This window comes from Glycine soja, chromosome 19 (assembly GCF_004193775.1).
Source record: "Glycine soja cultivar W05 chromosome 19, ASM419377v2, whole genome shotgun sequence".
NCBI classification, from domain to species: Eukaryota; Viridiplantae; Streptophyta; class Magnoliopsida; order Fabales; family Fabaceae; genus Glycine; species Glycine soja.
This window is the reverse complement of record NC_041020.1, coordinates 37,245,287-37,262,577: the sequence shown is the minus strand read 5'-3', so window position 1 is coordinate 37,262,577 and position 17,291 is coordinate 37,245,287. Positions and strand designations below refer to the sequence as shown.

General features: G+C 30.9%; 1 protein-coding gene across 3 annotated transcripts; it reads right to left on the bottom strand.

Annotated features, from left to right (window-relative positions):
* Positions 1 to 2,294: 2,294 nt before the first annotated feature.
* On the bottom strand, positions 2,295 to 7,279 carry LOC114399728 (protein EMSY-LIKE 4-like). 3 transcript variants are annotated; one of them, XM_028361945.1, is made up of 8 exons: positions 7,194 to 7,278; positions 6,073 to 6,188; positions 5,845 to 5,954; positions 5,383 to 5,572; positions 4,087 to 4,311; positions 2,958 to 3,029; positions 2,797 to 2,854; positions 2,295 to 2,717 (listed from the first exon to the last, which is right to left on the bottom strand). In XM_028361945.1, the coding sequence occupies exons 1-8, from the start codon at positions 7,231 to 7,233 to the stop codon at positions 2,572 to 2,574; spliced, it is 957 nt and encodes a 318-aa protein (XP_028217746.1). In that variant the 5' UTR covers positions 7,234 to 7,278; the 3' UTR covers positions 2,295 to 2,571. The 3 variants fall into 3 exon arrangements, with proteins under 3 accessions (XP_028217746.1, XP_028217747.1, XP_028217748.1); XM_028361946.1 differs by lacking the exon at positions 7,194 to 7,278 and adding an exon at positions 6,313 to 6,769; XM_028361947.1 differs by having other exon boundaries at positions 2,561 to 2,700; positions 7,194 to 7,279.
* Positions 7,280 to 17,291: the final 10,012 nt, after the last annotated feature.

Sequence of the window (17,291 nt, the reverse complement as noted above, 5' to 3'; positions counted from 1 at the left end):
AATCTCTTCCTCTGATGACACCATAAGTGGTTCTCTCCGACGGGGTCCTGCGTCATGTTCAGTTTTCTCAAGGTTTTGGTTTCATTTTCGGTTTTGGTTTTGGTTTTTGTTTGATGCAATGCGAGTGATAATAACCACCTTCCTAGTTATATAGGGAGAGACAAATGGGGAATAGAATTGTGCTCTCTATGTGTGTATAGGTAGATTTGGATTTTTGTTTTATTTTTTAATCTAAGTTTTGAAGGATAAAATGGTCTACTAAAAGTAGAGACAAAAAACAATCATCCAATTAAATATCTCGTTTATCTATTGTTATAGATTATACATATAATAATTAATATAATGACAAAAATAAATATATTAAATATAATATATAGTAATGTATTAATTTATATAATATATATAATAATAATTTTGACACATATATTTAAGGTATATTATTAATTTAAACATTACAAATTAAATAATTATTATTCAAATATCCTTTGAAGAAAGTATTTGAATAATAATTATAATTTTAAAAAACTCAAAAAAATGTTTATAATTTTAAGAGAAGAAACCACATAAATAAAATATAATTTTGTAAAATTTAGTTCAAATCATATTTTTATAATTTATAAAAAATAAATTAAAAGTTAATATTTAGACAATTATATGTAATTTTAATGAAACATTATTTTTTATTTAAACAATTCATATCTTATTTTATAATTATGTTGCCCATCAATATTAAAACTTATATGCTTTTATCTAATGAAATCCATTTAAAGGATTGACCTTTCCCAATAAATATTTTTCTTATGCATGAATCAGTTATCAAACTCATAACTACGTACTTAAAAGGATAACATTATCTAGCAAGACATACCATTTTGGTATTTAATACAATCATATAAAGTTATGAAATACTAATTTCTTACTAAACGTGATAAATAATTTCTTTGATTCCCCAAAAAAATTATATAAAGATTTTCAAGAATACTCATAATCAACCAAAAAAATCATGATTGTAAGAATTCCGCAAAAATTATAACATTCAGACATAAAAAAAATTATCTTTTACCTGATAGTGATACCATTTAGGCCTTTACCAATATAATGCATAAGTAAACTGGTTTAAGGACTCAAAAGTGAAAAGAATTTTATCGGAGAATGTAACAATACATTTTACTATGGTTTTTAACAATTTTAAAAAATCTCTACTGATTAATTCCTTAACCATTATCAAAGGACACTGGTGAGTAAAATTTTTACCTTTAAGTTCTTTGTTAGTTCAAGAGCGCCCTTGCAAATCCTTTTATTATGAGTTGTAACCTTCAAGCTTCAACCCCACACCGAAAGAGGTGGCACCTTGATTTGTATAAAAGCCATAAGTTCTAAACCTTTACGTACTCTTCTTATCTTGATTTGTATAAGAGGTGGCACCTTTAGGCACAAAGTTTCCGACACAGCTTCATCAGTGGCCTAAACCAAGGTTGATTTTCTTTGTTTCTTTGTCCAAAAACTTATATTCTCGAATGGCTGAAGAATGTAGAAGCCTGCTTGACGGAACGGTGGCATAACACTTTCATTGGATTGAGCAATGTTAAGCAGAAAGTAAATGTATATTTCTAAAAGGTTTCAACATTATTTGTATGTGTCATATACACAACAAATGTAACTGAAAATTTGTTTTAGAATTCAATCCAATTACCTATGTAAGGATGGTATGTTTGTAGAGTTCTATAATGATTATCTTAAAAATCATATGTAGCATGATTTCTATTGGTTGATTGCGTAAAAAATGACACTGATAGTGTATGAAAATTATTCTTTTTAAACTGCTTCACAATGACGAAGGTAGGACCACATCATTTGGAAGAAAAAAAAGACAAAATAGTGACTTAAAATCTCTTTTAAGAACCCACTATATTCAATTGGATTTTAATAAGATGATCATCAAACTTATGAAAAACACAACTAGTATACTAGGAGTCATTTTTGAATTTTTGTTTCTAAAAAGCAGTCTTTTTTTCTCTCTCTTATTTCTCTTTATTTTCTCTTCAAGCAAACAACAAAAAAATGCATATTATTCATATATGTTCTTTCTTCTCACCAAATATACTATTTAGGATGATTTATCACTTCAGCTAAAATGGAGATCAATGTGACTCATCCCCCACTACCCCACTAATAACAAATGATTCAATCTACACATCCATATCCACATACAAAACAAATGCCTTTAATGAACGATCAGAAGACCAATGACCACATACATGATTTAGACTACCAGGATTGTGAAGCATTAATAACTGATAAGAAATATGAACCATTGCCTGGAGAATGGGAACAGATTGGATTCTAACTTACAGCATATACTTAAATAAGCTGTTTGTAGTAGTAGACTAGTAGTATAATTTGGCACGTGTTGAAATAAGCCACATTAAAGTGTTCATTTCACATCGGTTAGCTACTAGTTAATCCTAAACAAGTAAACTGTTCACTAAACCAATCCAGCAATATCACTATATAAGTTGTATAGCCTCATCAGAGTTAAAAGCTCCATATCTATGCCATGAAATCATCACCCTAACTGCACAGATCAGAATGAACCCCATGTTTATTCAACCTACCATTACCAATTAGTTCACGGAAATTAGCATGTATCATCATTTCTTGTCCTCCAGGAGTATTCTTAGAGAGTTCATAACGTTGCATCTGATTAGGTGCATCACCTTGCAAAACCAAATGTTAACTCATGAAAACAAGATAAAGAGAGAAAAACAAGAAGAATATTAGCAAAGTTATTCTTACCCCTCTCTAACACATTAGCCACTTTACCAAGTGCTTCAGTTATAGCTATTTCTTGTTCCTGGAGCAAATTATATATTCATATGATACAATTTGTCAGTATATCTAAAGAGTGAAAACAAAAATTTAAGGTAACTTGGTGCATCTCAAAAGGCAGAAATAACCGTAAGAGTCCTTTTTGCTCTCTCAATATCAACTGGGTCAGGTTTCCCTCTACTGAAAAGCATCTTCTTAACCTGCCAAAAATAATGAAGTAACATATTCCAATATGAATTATTTAAAACCTGAAATTACAGTATATGTTAATTGGTTGGTGAGTGCACAATTTATTAAACAACAAATAGGTAAAATATCCTACTCAGAAACTCATTGAGTAGGCAATAGGCATCAAATCATGAATCAAATATATGGAACAGTAAAAAAGAAACCATGCATGACATAATTTAGTCCATGAAGAATTGGTATTTAATATGATCTTTTCAATAATTTATAAATTTCCATTTACAAAATGAGCCTTCTTAAATGCCACAGCGGCACTCTTTATATTTCCATTGTTCTAGGTTGAAAACAGAATCACATGTCAAAATCAATAAAATAACTATCCTACCTTACAATATATTTTGTTTTTAAACCCATTCACATTCACTGATAATCTGTAAAAAGATAAATAAGAAAAAAAGAGCACTCTTTAAAATGCAACTGAAGAAAAGGAAAATCTTTTGCTAGGCATAAACCTTCTGATTCTGACAGCATAATGCTGTACAGTTGAGTAATTTTGTTTCTATAAATACCAGAGAACGCATTAATTATACAAATAAACGTATAATCCATGCTAAGGTTGCTAAAAAGGCTTTGAGATAGCCAAAATCAATAACTGAGATCCTAGAAATGCTAAAAGAGGAATTTACTGCATAACATCGGAAAATTGGTCCTGACAAAAAAAAAAAGAATCAGGTATACCCCAGAATAGATTGCAAAAATAAAAAGGGCAGAGATTCACCACAAATGAAAACAAGTAAACAAAAGAAGAAACAGGAAGAGGAATGTAAGAATTGTATCCTGCTTTGCACCATTTGTTTAATAATATCAATAAAAAACATTTGATGTTCATGGAAGCTTTAAGGATTTATTATGATAGACGGTGATCATCAACATTTAAACATGGCTTTATCCACTACAAAGTGTATCTTCTGGTTATTTCTTCATATCTACAAGTTCGATGAAAAGCCAATGAAAATGAAAAAAATAACAAAAATCCAATAAAAAATACACGCAAATAAAGATTTTGCTTACATCGTGGATAACCCTATCTGTTGCACGAAGCTGAATTAAATCAGATCTTTTCTTTAACTTGACAAGGTGAGATCTGTGTAAATCCTTCTGCAATGGATACTTTCCTTTCAGTCCTCTTCCTCCTCCAACAGGTGGTAACTGAACATTACAATTTAACATTTCCATAGATTGCTGCACATTTCCGTGGGCAAACTCAGCATTCAATGGATCATCATTAAATTTTGGCTGGCACAGACAAAACCACAGTTAATAAGCATGAGGCTCAACAGTTTTTGTCATGTAGTTCTGAGTGATCATAGATATCAAATAAAAGCATGTTGCGAACTGGGACTCACAGGTATGGCAATCAGTTGTTGAAACAAGCAATTTAGATTTTAGAGGATTAATTTTGTAAAAATAATATTTAAAACAGATTAAGAAGGAATTCATTAAAATAAGGGGGGAAAATTACAAAGAGAATGAAGGACTTGAAATATTTCTTAACCTAAGACCAAACAGAAGATACATAAGAAAAAAGAGGGAAAAATTAATGGGAAAATGTATTGTGGAATCCCTCAACATATTTTTACTAGGGAAACCGATCAAACCACATAAAAAGGCATATGTCTTACACCAATAAATGCATATGCCTTACACCACCAAATAAAAACCAGATGCCTAATCTTTATCCTAAGGTCAAGTGTTGGACCATAGAAACCTAAAAGAATATTGAGTTGCTCTCAATCCAAATACACTAAAATGTAGCTTAGAGTGAACATTGTCAAAAGTTTTGCCTCTTTACTTCTATCAAAGCCAGGAAAGTTAATCATCAATAATTAATCCAAAGACCTAGGACACACGTAAGATTCAATTTACAAAATTGCCAAAAAAGGAATACCATAAAGAAACAGAAGCAGAACTGTGTAATAACAGGTATGAAACTGATTCTGAACAAGCACCACACATTACACATAAATCAGGGGAACAAGATTCATGCAGCCTGTGTGTCTGTGAAAACACCCATAAGATCAAATACCTTAGAAAGGTAAAACATTGAATATTGTTAGAAAAATTTCTTTTCAAATAGAAAATCACCAAAAAGAATGCAAATATGTAGTTCAAGGCAAAAATGTTTATCGTCAAACTCCATATTCAATTCTCATAATTTTTGCCAGAAATGTTTGCATGCTGTTCAGACCCTTCAGGGCATTAACCTGGCCTTGTTTCAAAAGTTTCTAGAATCTAAATCAAGTAGACTCTAAATGCAGCAAGAAAGCAATACGAATTTAATATTTGTATTAGGCTTGATTTTCTCACAGGCATTGGAGAAGGAATGGGAGTGGAAATTAGAGAAGCTTGGCAGTGTGACATTTTCTTCTGAGTATAAAATGCAGCAGAGGAAGGAGTTTTCATTCTTATCACTGAATTTCCCATCGAAGCACAAACACAATCAGGAGCACTAGGTTTAATATAATCCTTAGCTTGAGATGCCAATTTCCTCTGCTCCCTGCGTAGTTATATGTCAAAAGTGGTAAAGACTCTGCATCATCATAACAATCAAACCAAATAATGTGCATAAGGATTTAGCTCTTCTAGAGTGAGCAAGTGTGTAAAGTAAGAAAGTAAAAGTGAATGTACTGTTGATTTGAATTGATGTACCTGGTGGCCCTAACTAACTTTAAAACAATGGTGAAACACCCTTAGTTTCTCACTTTATACATTTACTAACTTTAGAGGAGTCAAATCCATGCATCAGAATATGAACAAGAAAACAATCACCTTATCTGCTTAATTAACTGGTCTGAATTTATTTTCAGTAGGATTTCTCCATGTTCAATATCTGTAACATTTAGTTCCTTTCGCAGCTCAGTCATAAGCCCCTCTTTGCCCTGCAGCCACAAACAAATTTTCAGCAGCTACTTTGCATGAAGACAATTCACAAGAGCACACTCAATGAGGAGACAAACTTGGTCACGAAAAACAGATTTAGAATAAATATTAATTTACCCAAGTAAGAAGATCAGATTGAGCAATGAAAGCCTTCAAAATAGAACTATAAGCCTCAGTTTCCAGGTAGTGAATTTGATGCTCCAAGTCCATTACACCCCTTATCCCATGAGGTTCTGTAGCCAATGTAAGTAAAACACCAGTCACATAATGCATTAAACCTTTATTTTGCACGGAGAAAATCAATGGCATCAGCAGTAATCACACACATAACATGAGCAACCATGAAATGAGCCATACACATTGCATAAAATTAATGACATTTTTTTTTGTTTTTGGTTTTGCACAGGTCTCCTCCTTCGGAAGCAATCCTGTTCAAGGTATGGTTAGACACTAAATGTGGGCACCTCTCCCGGCAGGAATTCGAACATTGGTTCTCCACGTTATGGGAGACTAGCTCCTTCCGCTAGACCCAACCCCTGATGGTAAAATTAATGGCATTTAAGGCCAATTACATGCACATCTTAGATTGAATGAAGTATAAATGCTATTAGAATCCTTACCATAAGTATATAAAATAATACACCTTATTATGATATCAGATGTTGAAAGAGCCAAGTGGGGCACAACACAAAAAGACAGACAGTCCTAATATAAAGTGATCAATGGGTCCATTCTTCAATAAATAACACCACCAACAGCCAAAGATCCTTCAATAAACTATTCCTCCATGAAAAAAAAAAGTAAAAAAAATTAGAAACAAAATTCAAAGGGCTGACCAAAGGGTCAACTATAAAAAAAATTATAAACAAAATGCAAGTACTGTCGGCCACTGTAAACCTCAAACCCCATGATACACTTTACTTGTAAAAAACAAAACTATTTCTTTGTTTATTTATTCAGTGTCATAAAATAAATAAATAGGATACAACAGACAACACAAACAATGAGCCATTACCACAACACAACACAAATGCACAGTTCCAGAGCAAAAAATAAAAAGCTCTTTAGGGTTTTTGACCTTTGCATTGACTCAGTGGTCCCGCACCCATTTATTTATTTACTTCTAGGTTGCCAAAGAGAAGGAAAATGCAAGAAGAAATGATGGATGGAAGTTAACACTTAACAGTGAAAAAAGAGAAAAAACAAAGAACAGAGAAGAGAAGAGAGGGAAGGCTTACCCATTGTGCGATGCTTGGTGTCGTAGGTGTAGTCCATCATCACTCAGTTTTTTAACTGCCTCTGTTCAGTGCTGAGGTTGGTTTCTTAAACCATAAGTTTTTTCATTTTTTTTCCACAGTTTAAATTTCTGGCTTTCTTTACTCTCTTTTTTGTCTTTTTCTTTCTTCTTCAATGATTTCATTTTTAATATTTTTTTCAATTTAATTTAAATGTATTGATTAAATAAAAGATTTTCACATTATTCTCTGATTACTATGATATTTAATCACACATTATCATATGATAATTCCTTATCAATTAATGGTATAATATTTTTACGATCAAATTTAAATTCATATTTTTTTATTTAAATATACTTCTAGTCCTATGCAATAAATGAGTTTTGATTTTAGATAAATAACATTGTAAAAAGTTTTAAAAGTGTCACATGCTAACATTGCATCATAGATATTAGTAGTGGACCTCACCTTGAACGATAACTTGACATAAGCATTTAATACCACGGACTAAAAACATAAATGTTCAATTTTTTAAAAATGAAAAATAAAAATTACAAAAGATTAAAAAAATTCGCTCATTTTTATAAGACTAAAACATACTCAAATCAATATTTTTTTTAACAGGATGAAATGCAGCTCCTTTCTCCCACGGGTAATACCATTGATCAATTTCATGTACACATGTCATTAATTCTGATTACACACACGTCATAAACAAATCATTTTCATGTACAGGTGTCAATGATCTCACACAAAATATAATTTATATTTATATTTATATTATTATATCTATTAATAAAAGAACGATCAACAAGCATATTTGTTGCTTTCGCAAATTTTTGGCTATTACATAATACACATTTCACAAAATGTTTCTTTCTTTCCTTCGGGCAATCCATACACTCCCATTTTGTGCTTCCATCCATTTTTTTCAAAATCAAGAATTTACGCTTTCTTCTTCCCGAGCTACCTACCTACACTCCCATTTTGAAATTGTTGGTTTGATCATAAGAGCTATTGCATTATACATGAGCTTTGTTAATTTCTATATATTTACTTATCAATTTTTTCTTAATTTCTATTAATATGTTTTGTTGGTCTGTTCATTAACAAAATAAGGTGACAAAATCCAGGCAGTTGTAAGAAAAGATCAATTGGTGAATTGGGAATCAAGTTTCAATGAGGGAAAAACTTATGCCATGCACAACTTTAAGGTGGGTTTAAATGATGATCAGTATAAAGTCTATGATCGTCTATTCAAGCTACCATTCATGGGTGGTATTGTTATTATAAAACATGATATGCCTGAGATACCTCTTAATGCATTTAATTTCAAGGATTTTGGTGAAATTCTAACTAAAAATTACCATCGTGATTTGTTAGTGGATAAACTCTTTTCATCTCAATTAGTTTATATTTTTTTTAGTTAATTGTATATGTTAATTGTTATTTTAGATGCTGAAATATAACTTTGATGTGTAGATGTTATTGGTGCTTTAGAAAAAGTAACTTATCAAGGGCTAACAACCCAAAGAAAGTAGTTTTTCTATAAAAGATTGGAGGCATTAAAAGTGTGTGAGTGTATGAATACAAAGTACCGATGATGCCAAAGTAGAATCAAATAAGGTTATTTCAACAAACATTTAAAGGTTAAGCATTGCTTCAAGAATAATTCAAGGTCAAGCAAACAAGATCAAGAAAAAAATAAGGCTTCAAACAATCTCATTGGTTGATCAAGTTTTTGCCTCAAAACACATTGTTTCCAACATCCAAGGCTTTGGCAATCGATTACCAGGTAGTGTAATCGATTACCAGAAGACAATTTTGAAAATCAACTTTTAGAAGGATTTTTGAAATTTGAATTTAAAAGTTGTAATCGATTACCATTGATGTGTAATCGATTATCAGCAACGAAACTTCTGAAATTCACTTTGAAAAGTCACGATCCTTCAAAATATAATTGTGTAATCGATTACCAGAAACCTATAATCGATTACCAGTGAAGAATTTCAGAAAAAGCTTTTTAAAAAGACACATCTCTTCAAATCATTTTGAAAAAGCACGATGGATATATATATATATATATATATATATATATATATATATATGTATGTATGTATGTTTGACTTCAAAAAAGTAAGAGAGATATATTCTAAGAGAACATTGTCAAATGCTTTCTCAACAACTATTGGACAAACACTTGCAAATCTATTAAGATTTCATCTAGGAACTTCAAATTATATTATCATCTCTAAAAGAGAAAAATTCCTCTAAGTACTTCAATTTGTATCATTCACTCTAAAGGAGAGAAAATTTTATGTTCATCTTAGAAAGTCAGTTGTAATCAAAGAGACTAGTTGTTTCTAGGATTTTGAGAATTGTAATCAAGAGACGGGTTGTCTCTTGGAGAATCTTTGAACACAAGGGTGAGGGATCCCAAGGTGTGTTTAAAGTTTGTAAAGGATTTACAGAAATAGTGAAAAATCTCAAGTGGATTGCTTGAGGACTGGACGTAGGCACGAGAAGTAGCCGAACCAATATAAATCGAGTTTGTATTTCTTTCTTCCCTTATCCCATTTATGTTATTTCAATCAATTGTATCTTACATGTTTAAAGAATATTATTAAATTGATTGTTGCTTCTTTTTCTGCATTTTGAGTCTATCATTTATAACGGGGTTAAAAGTTTGTTAGTGGGAAATTTTGAAACTTAATTCACCCTCCATCTTAAGTTATTGAGACCACTTGTCCAACAAAGTGTTCTATTTTGTGATTTTATAGTGTCACAAGGTGTTGTAATGTTGCTTTGTTTGATCTTTTAATTTTAATATATTTGTTTTTTTTATATATGTAGTGATCACCTTCTAAAGTGTACTCCGTGGGGAGATTACGCTATGAAGTTCATGGATTATTATAATGAATGTTCTAATAGTGAGTCCATAATTCTTATATTGACACAAGGCAACATCAAAGAACGTTAAGGTTGAGGGACAAATTTAGCTAAATTTACTTTGTATCATATTTGTTTTTGCACAAATTTGCTTTTCAAGGGACCATATTTCAATTTCCAATGGCAGGTGCTTTTCCTATTTCAATTTCTAACTCCTTTTATAGTTCAAAGCTACTTTTGGACCAACAAACTCCTGAGATACAAAGCTTCAAAAAGAGGTTTTAATGCTTATCTTTTAATTTAGTTTTATTGATAAGTACATTTACATAATAGACAATGTTTCTAACTCTGTTGCATTGTAGTTTTGTGGATGCTCACTTTGAAGATGTATCAATAGATACTCAACATTGTACCCAACTTGTTGGAAGTTCTCAATTGCCTACAGCATCTCAATATTTTGATCAAGAAAAGTTTCTTTATAAAGCCAGTGTCAAAACTTTATCTGAAATTAATGATATAGAAAGAGTTGAGTCATATGAGCTTTTAAATTTTAAATAGTGTTTGCGTATTGTTTACTTCTTTAATAATTGGAAATTATTTGATTAGGAAATGTTTTGTGTGACTATTGGAACAACTACAAAAAAATTTGTTGGACCAAATGGATGGTACTATCTCGCCTGTGGCTGGTGCAATAAGAAGATCGATTGTGCAAATTATCCTTTTACATGCTCATGTGGATACAAGAATGAGAAACATGTTTCAAAATAAATGAGTGCAACAAGGTTTTATATTTTTCCATAATAGAAATTATGTGTTTAATTAATGATATCTATTATTTGCACCAAGTTGATAGGAGTTACTTTTTTCACCCCATCCATGTCGCCACACGGGGGCGACATGGATGGGGGTGAAAAAAGGAAAGAGAGGGATGGGGAAATTTAATAGGTATAAGTTGGAAGTTGAGGTTTACTATCCGAAGGCAAATTCTATTTTTGGTTTCTTTGATCGTGAATATGCTCGACTAATTGGGATGTTAGTTGATCATATGAGGAAAGTGATGGTTGAAGTATGCATAGTGTTTTATATAAGATAATTTCATATTCATTTTTTGTCAAAATTTTTAGATAGTATGTCTTTTTATTCCTCATGGTAAATTTTTTATTGTATTGGAACACTAACTTTGTTCCGAGCTTCGTCATTGTCGACTTCTCGCTGCTCCACCTTTCACCGCTCTGGTCTTGCCGTCGCAGATCCATCTTCATTTCCTGTGATTCCTCCAAGTAATGAGAAAAATGAAACTATGTGTGAGTTTGATGAATGGACTTTACTGATTCCAGAGATTGAGAAACTATGTGTAAGTTTGATTCCAATAACTAAAAATTGCATTTGATTTTCTTTCATTTTTTTAAGTTATTGACGAGATCAACCTTTGCATGTCATATGTCTTAAGCCTTTGAATGTTTTTTTATGCTTTCATACAATTAGTGTATATTTATATCATTAGTAGTTTGATTTTAATTAATCTTGGTTATCATTTACTAAATTCTACACAATTACTACTAAATGGATACAATTATATCATACATTTAAATTTGTAACTAGTCTATGTGTTCGCACAAGTGTCGTATTATATGCAACACTAACTTTGTTTTATTTTGGATTTGTTTATAATTTAAGTACATTATACTATACTAATATTTATAAATTTTTATTTATAACTCTTGGCAGTGTATTTTGTGGGAAATAGTGCTAGGAATACTTCTGTTATGAATTTTTTTGTGAACTTATCATTTTTTGGATAGACAATTTATTATATAGAATATATTGCGTATTCCAATTTTATTACATTTGATTTTCATTTATTTCTTTTCAATGATGCTTTATGTTTTGTTCCTAGAGTTTTTACAACTTTGAATACTGAGTGGTACTATGTATAATTACAATTGGTTTTCAACTCAGTTGTTTAGTTCATAAATATTTAGTAACACATGAAATATTGTATCTTGTGTTTTGCATTTTAGATGTTTTAGTTTTAACATTTCTTGATAATCTTATATTAGTTTTGGTTCTCATTTACTAAGTTCTACAAAGTTACAACTAAATATATACAATTATACTATACGTTTAATTTTGTAGCTTACTCGTACATCCACACGAGTAATGAACTAGTTTCTCTAATGTTAAAGGCAATAAACAAATATAATTTGTCTTTTTTAAAATAAAAAACAATTGTTTATATACAAAATCGTACTTATTCATTTAGATTTTTTTAAAATTAAGATAAACGAAATTATTATGTCTCTCTTTAACATTTTTATTAGTTAATTTATATATATATATATATATATATATATATAAATTTATGCTAAATTATAATTTTTGTTCTTTTATTTTTTTTAAATTCATGATCTTGGTTTTCCTGGTTTTTAATTATAAAATTTAGTCCCCCTAATTTTATCAGTTAGCAATTTTGGTTCATTTGTTAGATTATTAATTATGGTTAGTAGAGTTATTAATTATAAATTATTTTTTAATATATAATGGTTTTTAATTCATTTATAATTAACTTTGGTAAAAAAAAATAGTTTATAGTTAACCTATTAACTCTACTAATCACAATTATTAGTTAATAATCTAACAAATGAATCAAAATCGCCAATTTATAAAATTAAGGGACCAAATAATACAATTAAAAACCAAAGAGACCAAAATCATGAATTTGGAAAACTAGAAGAACCAAAACCAAAATTTAGGCATAAATTTATTATTTAACTTGTCATTTTCATCCTTGTGACATTTTATGTTTTAGATTGTTGAAATCCTTGAGTAGATAATATATTTAGGTTTATCAATTATTTTTGAGAAAAATGAATATGAGAATAAAAAAAAATCTTACATTTGATATAAAATTCCCATTTATTTGTATTTGTCAAGTAATTTTTTTATTAAATTAGTAGACCAATATGTTTCAAACAAATCTTTATCATGTAAATTGATTTAATTAAAACTACATAGATGTTAGTATGAGATTATTTGAAAATTGTATCCAACCACCTAAAGAAAGATACAATTGGCCAAATATAAAGTCTTTATCTTTTGTGTGAATAATAGTCAAGCTAGAGAAAATGCTATTGTTTGATAGAAGTAGTTGTCATTAAGAGTATCATTACAAATTAGTTTCTCAATCTAAAAACTAGGAATTAAAGGGGTGAGACATAATGTTCTAGTGATTGCTCTAAGGATTCTATGAGTGGGTTAGACTCCTTTGCCCTAATGTTGCTTTCACTCGTCTCTTGTGGCTTGTATCTCACTGAATATCTAATAAATCTTTCACGCCTAAAGATTGGATATACACCTTTTGATCATTATTAACTTTCTTTGACATCTTACTGGAAAAAAAATTCTTTGACTTCTCTTTTATCCTCATAATTGTTATACTAATTTACTATTACTACTAATTTTAGAATCACCTCACTAATAATATTTTTTTTGCCACAAATGCACCTAGTTAATATCAATATTCCTTACTTAGACTCTACCTTTCTTTACTTTGATACTTGGAGTTGTCTAGCAAAATTAAGTCCGAGGTTACTATTATTCTAGGATATTTTAAACATTCACTTTAACTTGCGTCTTTCTAATCTACTTACAAGACTCATACCTATCATTACATTATGTTGGAAACATCTTTTCATTTGTACTTGCCCCGACTAGTTTTCACATAAAACTACTCTAGATTAACCTCTCTCATACCCTTAAGGTGACACATGACATTCTTAATTAATATATGTTAACCTATTGACAAATATACCAATTTGCACAAGTAGTATTTAAAACGGTAAATCTAAGTATCGTGTCCACAGGAAATTTGTTTTACTTAGATGTCGTATATTCAGTATGTAAACATTTTTAGCTTTGGTAATAAAAATAAAGAACTCATTAATGGTTTGATTTTCTTTAATTAATTTTGCTACTAAAACAAATGACAAAATGAACACAAAGCTGTAGAACGGAATAAATATCAAAATAAAAGCGTCGGGAAGTATTCTACTGAACTTCCTCTTGTCGTACTATTAGGTTTTTCTCTATTTAACATTACTCTAGCGTTCTTGCACCACTGATTTACTCAGACCATGATTCCTCGCATGAAAAAACCTAACTCTCTTAGTTTTTGTTCTTGATTTCTCAACAAACTCATTCTAAGGGAGTTGCAGTATGCACACGATACAAAATATACTAGATTACTGCATTCTATTCCTAGATATACAGACTTCTAGCTGCTCTACCAAGTTCTAAGGATTCTAAGCATTTTCCAACACTCAAAACCTAAGCAAGCATACACATGGATGATCAAGCCACAAGTATGTAAAATAAACACAGATAGAAGCAGAGAACACCAAAAATAATATTAAATAGATAGTTAAAAGTTTACATTAAGAGTGCTTAGTAGAAAAAGTCCCCAACAATGTAGTTTCTAACCCTCCATTAGCAAGGAAGGTTTAATACAAAGAGGAAATAGTGTTTGAATGAAAGAAAATGGTGAAAGAATGAAGAAAATGTCTTATCTTCAGCCTTGGTGTCGTCTTCCTTCTATTTCATGTAATGTCCCTTCATTTCCCTCTATCTCAGTGTTTTAAAGGCTCTTGGACTTCTCAGCATACGAAGGCGCACTCAGCGAGCATGTCTCGCTGAGCGAATGTAAGTGGTTGTGCGCTAAGCGGGCTTGAACGCACTAAGTGCGAGAAGAGACAACATCCTTGCTGGGCGGGCTGGCTGCACGCTAAGCGCGCTGCTCTCTATCTTAATATTCTCTAGGATTTTGTATTCGCTTAGCGAGTTGGCTGCCTCGCTAAGCGAATGAGCCTCACTTAGCCAATCTGGTTCACTGAGCGAGTCCTTCAGCAACATTCCAACACCTTCACTTCTTTAGCCTAAAAACCAAGTTAAATTCAACATTAGTCAACAAAAAATGAAGTTTCTACTATATAAATTCATACAAGAATAAAATATTTACAAATCTCGCAAAATAAACCATAAATTAGAGGCACATTGCTACTTTTTCACTTATTTTTAATGCAATTAAAGCTCATGAATAGCAATTAACAATATACAAACATACTTTACATGTGACTCGTAGTATAAAACATGAATCTCATCAATTTGCATCACAATCACTAACACAATTCTCACGCATATAAAGCACGACCATAATCATTAATGGAGTCATAAGGAATCGCACTCACACAATTCACATAAGTGTCATACAATATACTTATGGCGTCCATATCATAGACCACATGTACCAAGCGCTCTTAAAACAATGTACAATGTAGTGTTTGGCCTTCTTCTTTCTCACATCCACGTGGTACCAGTGGAATACTTGTAAAAGAAACTGGATAACACATGCAGTCAACGAATTCACATGATCCGACACCACACTTTCAACTGAGACGAGACTGAAGAGGCATTCACATTAGTGCATGAAGTAATTGATGATGGAAATGTCAACACTAGCAGAGGACATGGTGTCACAAGAGGTGGGGGTGGTCGAGGAAGATGTGGATAAGAGACACTTATTGGACTGCATTTTGTGTTTATCATTAGTTACTACATTAATTGTTGGTTGATCAGTTGCATTAATTGACTTTGTGTTTATTTTGAGACTATATGAACTTATTGTCTTTATTATTAGTGAATGTTTGAACTTATTGTCTTTAAATATATCATGCAAATGTTAACAAGTTATGCATATTTGAGTTTTTAAAGGGAGGTTATGTCAAATTTTTGATAGAGATATGTAATAACAGAAAGCAACATAAGTGTCAAGATGGTTACATGAACAAAATAAGTGCCCAATAAGGTTCCATAATCTAACAAATATGCCCAAAAAGTGTGACTAACTGTAATAGAAGTGCCCAAAATGTTACATACATCAATCATCTCCAAGGTTTAAATAATCGCATGTAACACCTATTAAATGTGAGAATTGTTGTATCTGGCCAACATAAGGGATGACTTATTGTTTTGCTCATGAATGACAATGTGTGGACCACAACACATTAGACCTTGGTATAGGACAATGATCTATCAAATGTACCTATATAACATAATAAAAAACATAATCAAAATGTGAAAGCTAAAGTTTATTTTATAATATGTTGTGACTTATAAGGTTACAAATGGTTTACCTAAATAAAATGATTGTCATTAACATGACCTATGCGTATGATATGATGCACTCAACTATCTATGGGAGTTTAACTTTTGAGAGGGAAAAAGCTAATGTTTTGCTTCAATGACAACAAAACAAGAATCATATTATACCGAAATGCAATAAGATATCCTATATTGAGTACAATCATCCATTTGTCCACACCAACGGTTTAAATAAAAAATATAATCACAATGTGAAAACTAAAAAGGAAGAGGCTTTATCTCTACGTAATAAAACACTAACCATTGAGACATGATTAATAAGTAAAGATTGCTTTATCTGATAGAAGTGATCATATCCTCCAAAGATATTTGCATACTCATCATGCCATTGTCCCAACTCTTTATGCAAATTGTTACAAACTAGAGACCAAAAATCTTCAACCATACAAAGTAAAGCTTTAACTGCCATATAACCATAATGACCATCTGATCTTACGTCAACAATATCTAAAATGTACAGGTGAAGATTTACATGGAATTGATTTAACATGAAAATCTTTCTCTTGCGAACTAGTTATTGGGATTATGTATTGGGTGACCTCCATGTGGATGAATTGTCATGTATAGAATGTAATACATCCATATGCTTAAAGTAAGAAGGATGACGCTTCGTTGACCACTTAAATTTAGATGCATGACCCTTTTGTGAACCTTTAGTTTTGACCTTGTCAACAAGTGGACACATAAAAGTCATATAATGGAATGTAATTTAATGAAATTTACTTTTGATAATAATATTTCCAACTATGTCAACCTCTTTTAGACGTTGAATTATAGCATCAAATTCTTGTTGCACAAAGAATTCTTTGTTTTTATAAGTAAACCCCAAGTCATTGAAACTTAGCCTAGTCAAGTAAAAATAAAGTGCTTGAAGTGGTATGCTACTTAAATCATACCTAGCTAGTTCACAGGCGCAAGGCAAACCATGGATAGATCTTATAATGCACCCACAACGAGTCATGTCTACATCAACAAACTTCATTTTGTGAACCT

Bases quoted from the DNA above. Each gene is read 5' to 3' on its own strand.
- LOC114399728 (XM_028361945.1), bottom strand. From the start codon at position 7,233: ATGATGGACTACACCTACGACACCAAGCATCGCACAATGG. The intron at 6,189-7,193 runs GTAAGCCTTCCC...CATTGGCTACAG, and splicing joins CACCAAGCATCGCACAATGG to AACCTCATGGGATAAGGGGT. The intron at 5,955-6,072 runs GTAAATTAATAT...TTGTGGCTGCAG, and splicing joins AATCTGATCTTCTTACTTGG to GGCAAAGAGGGGCTTATGAC.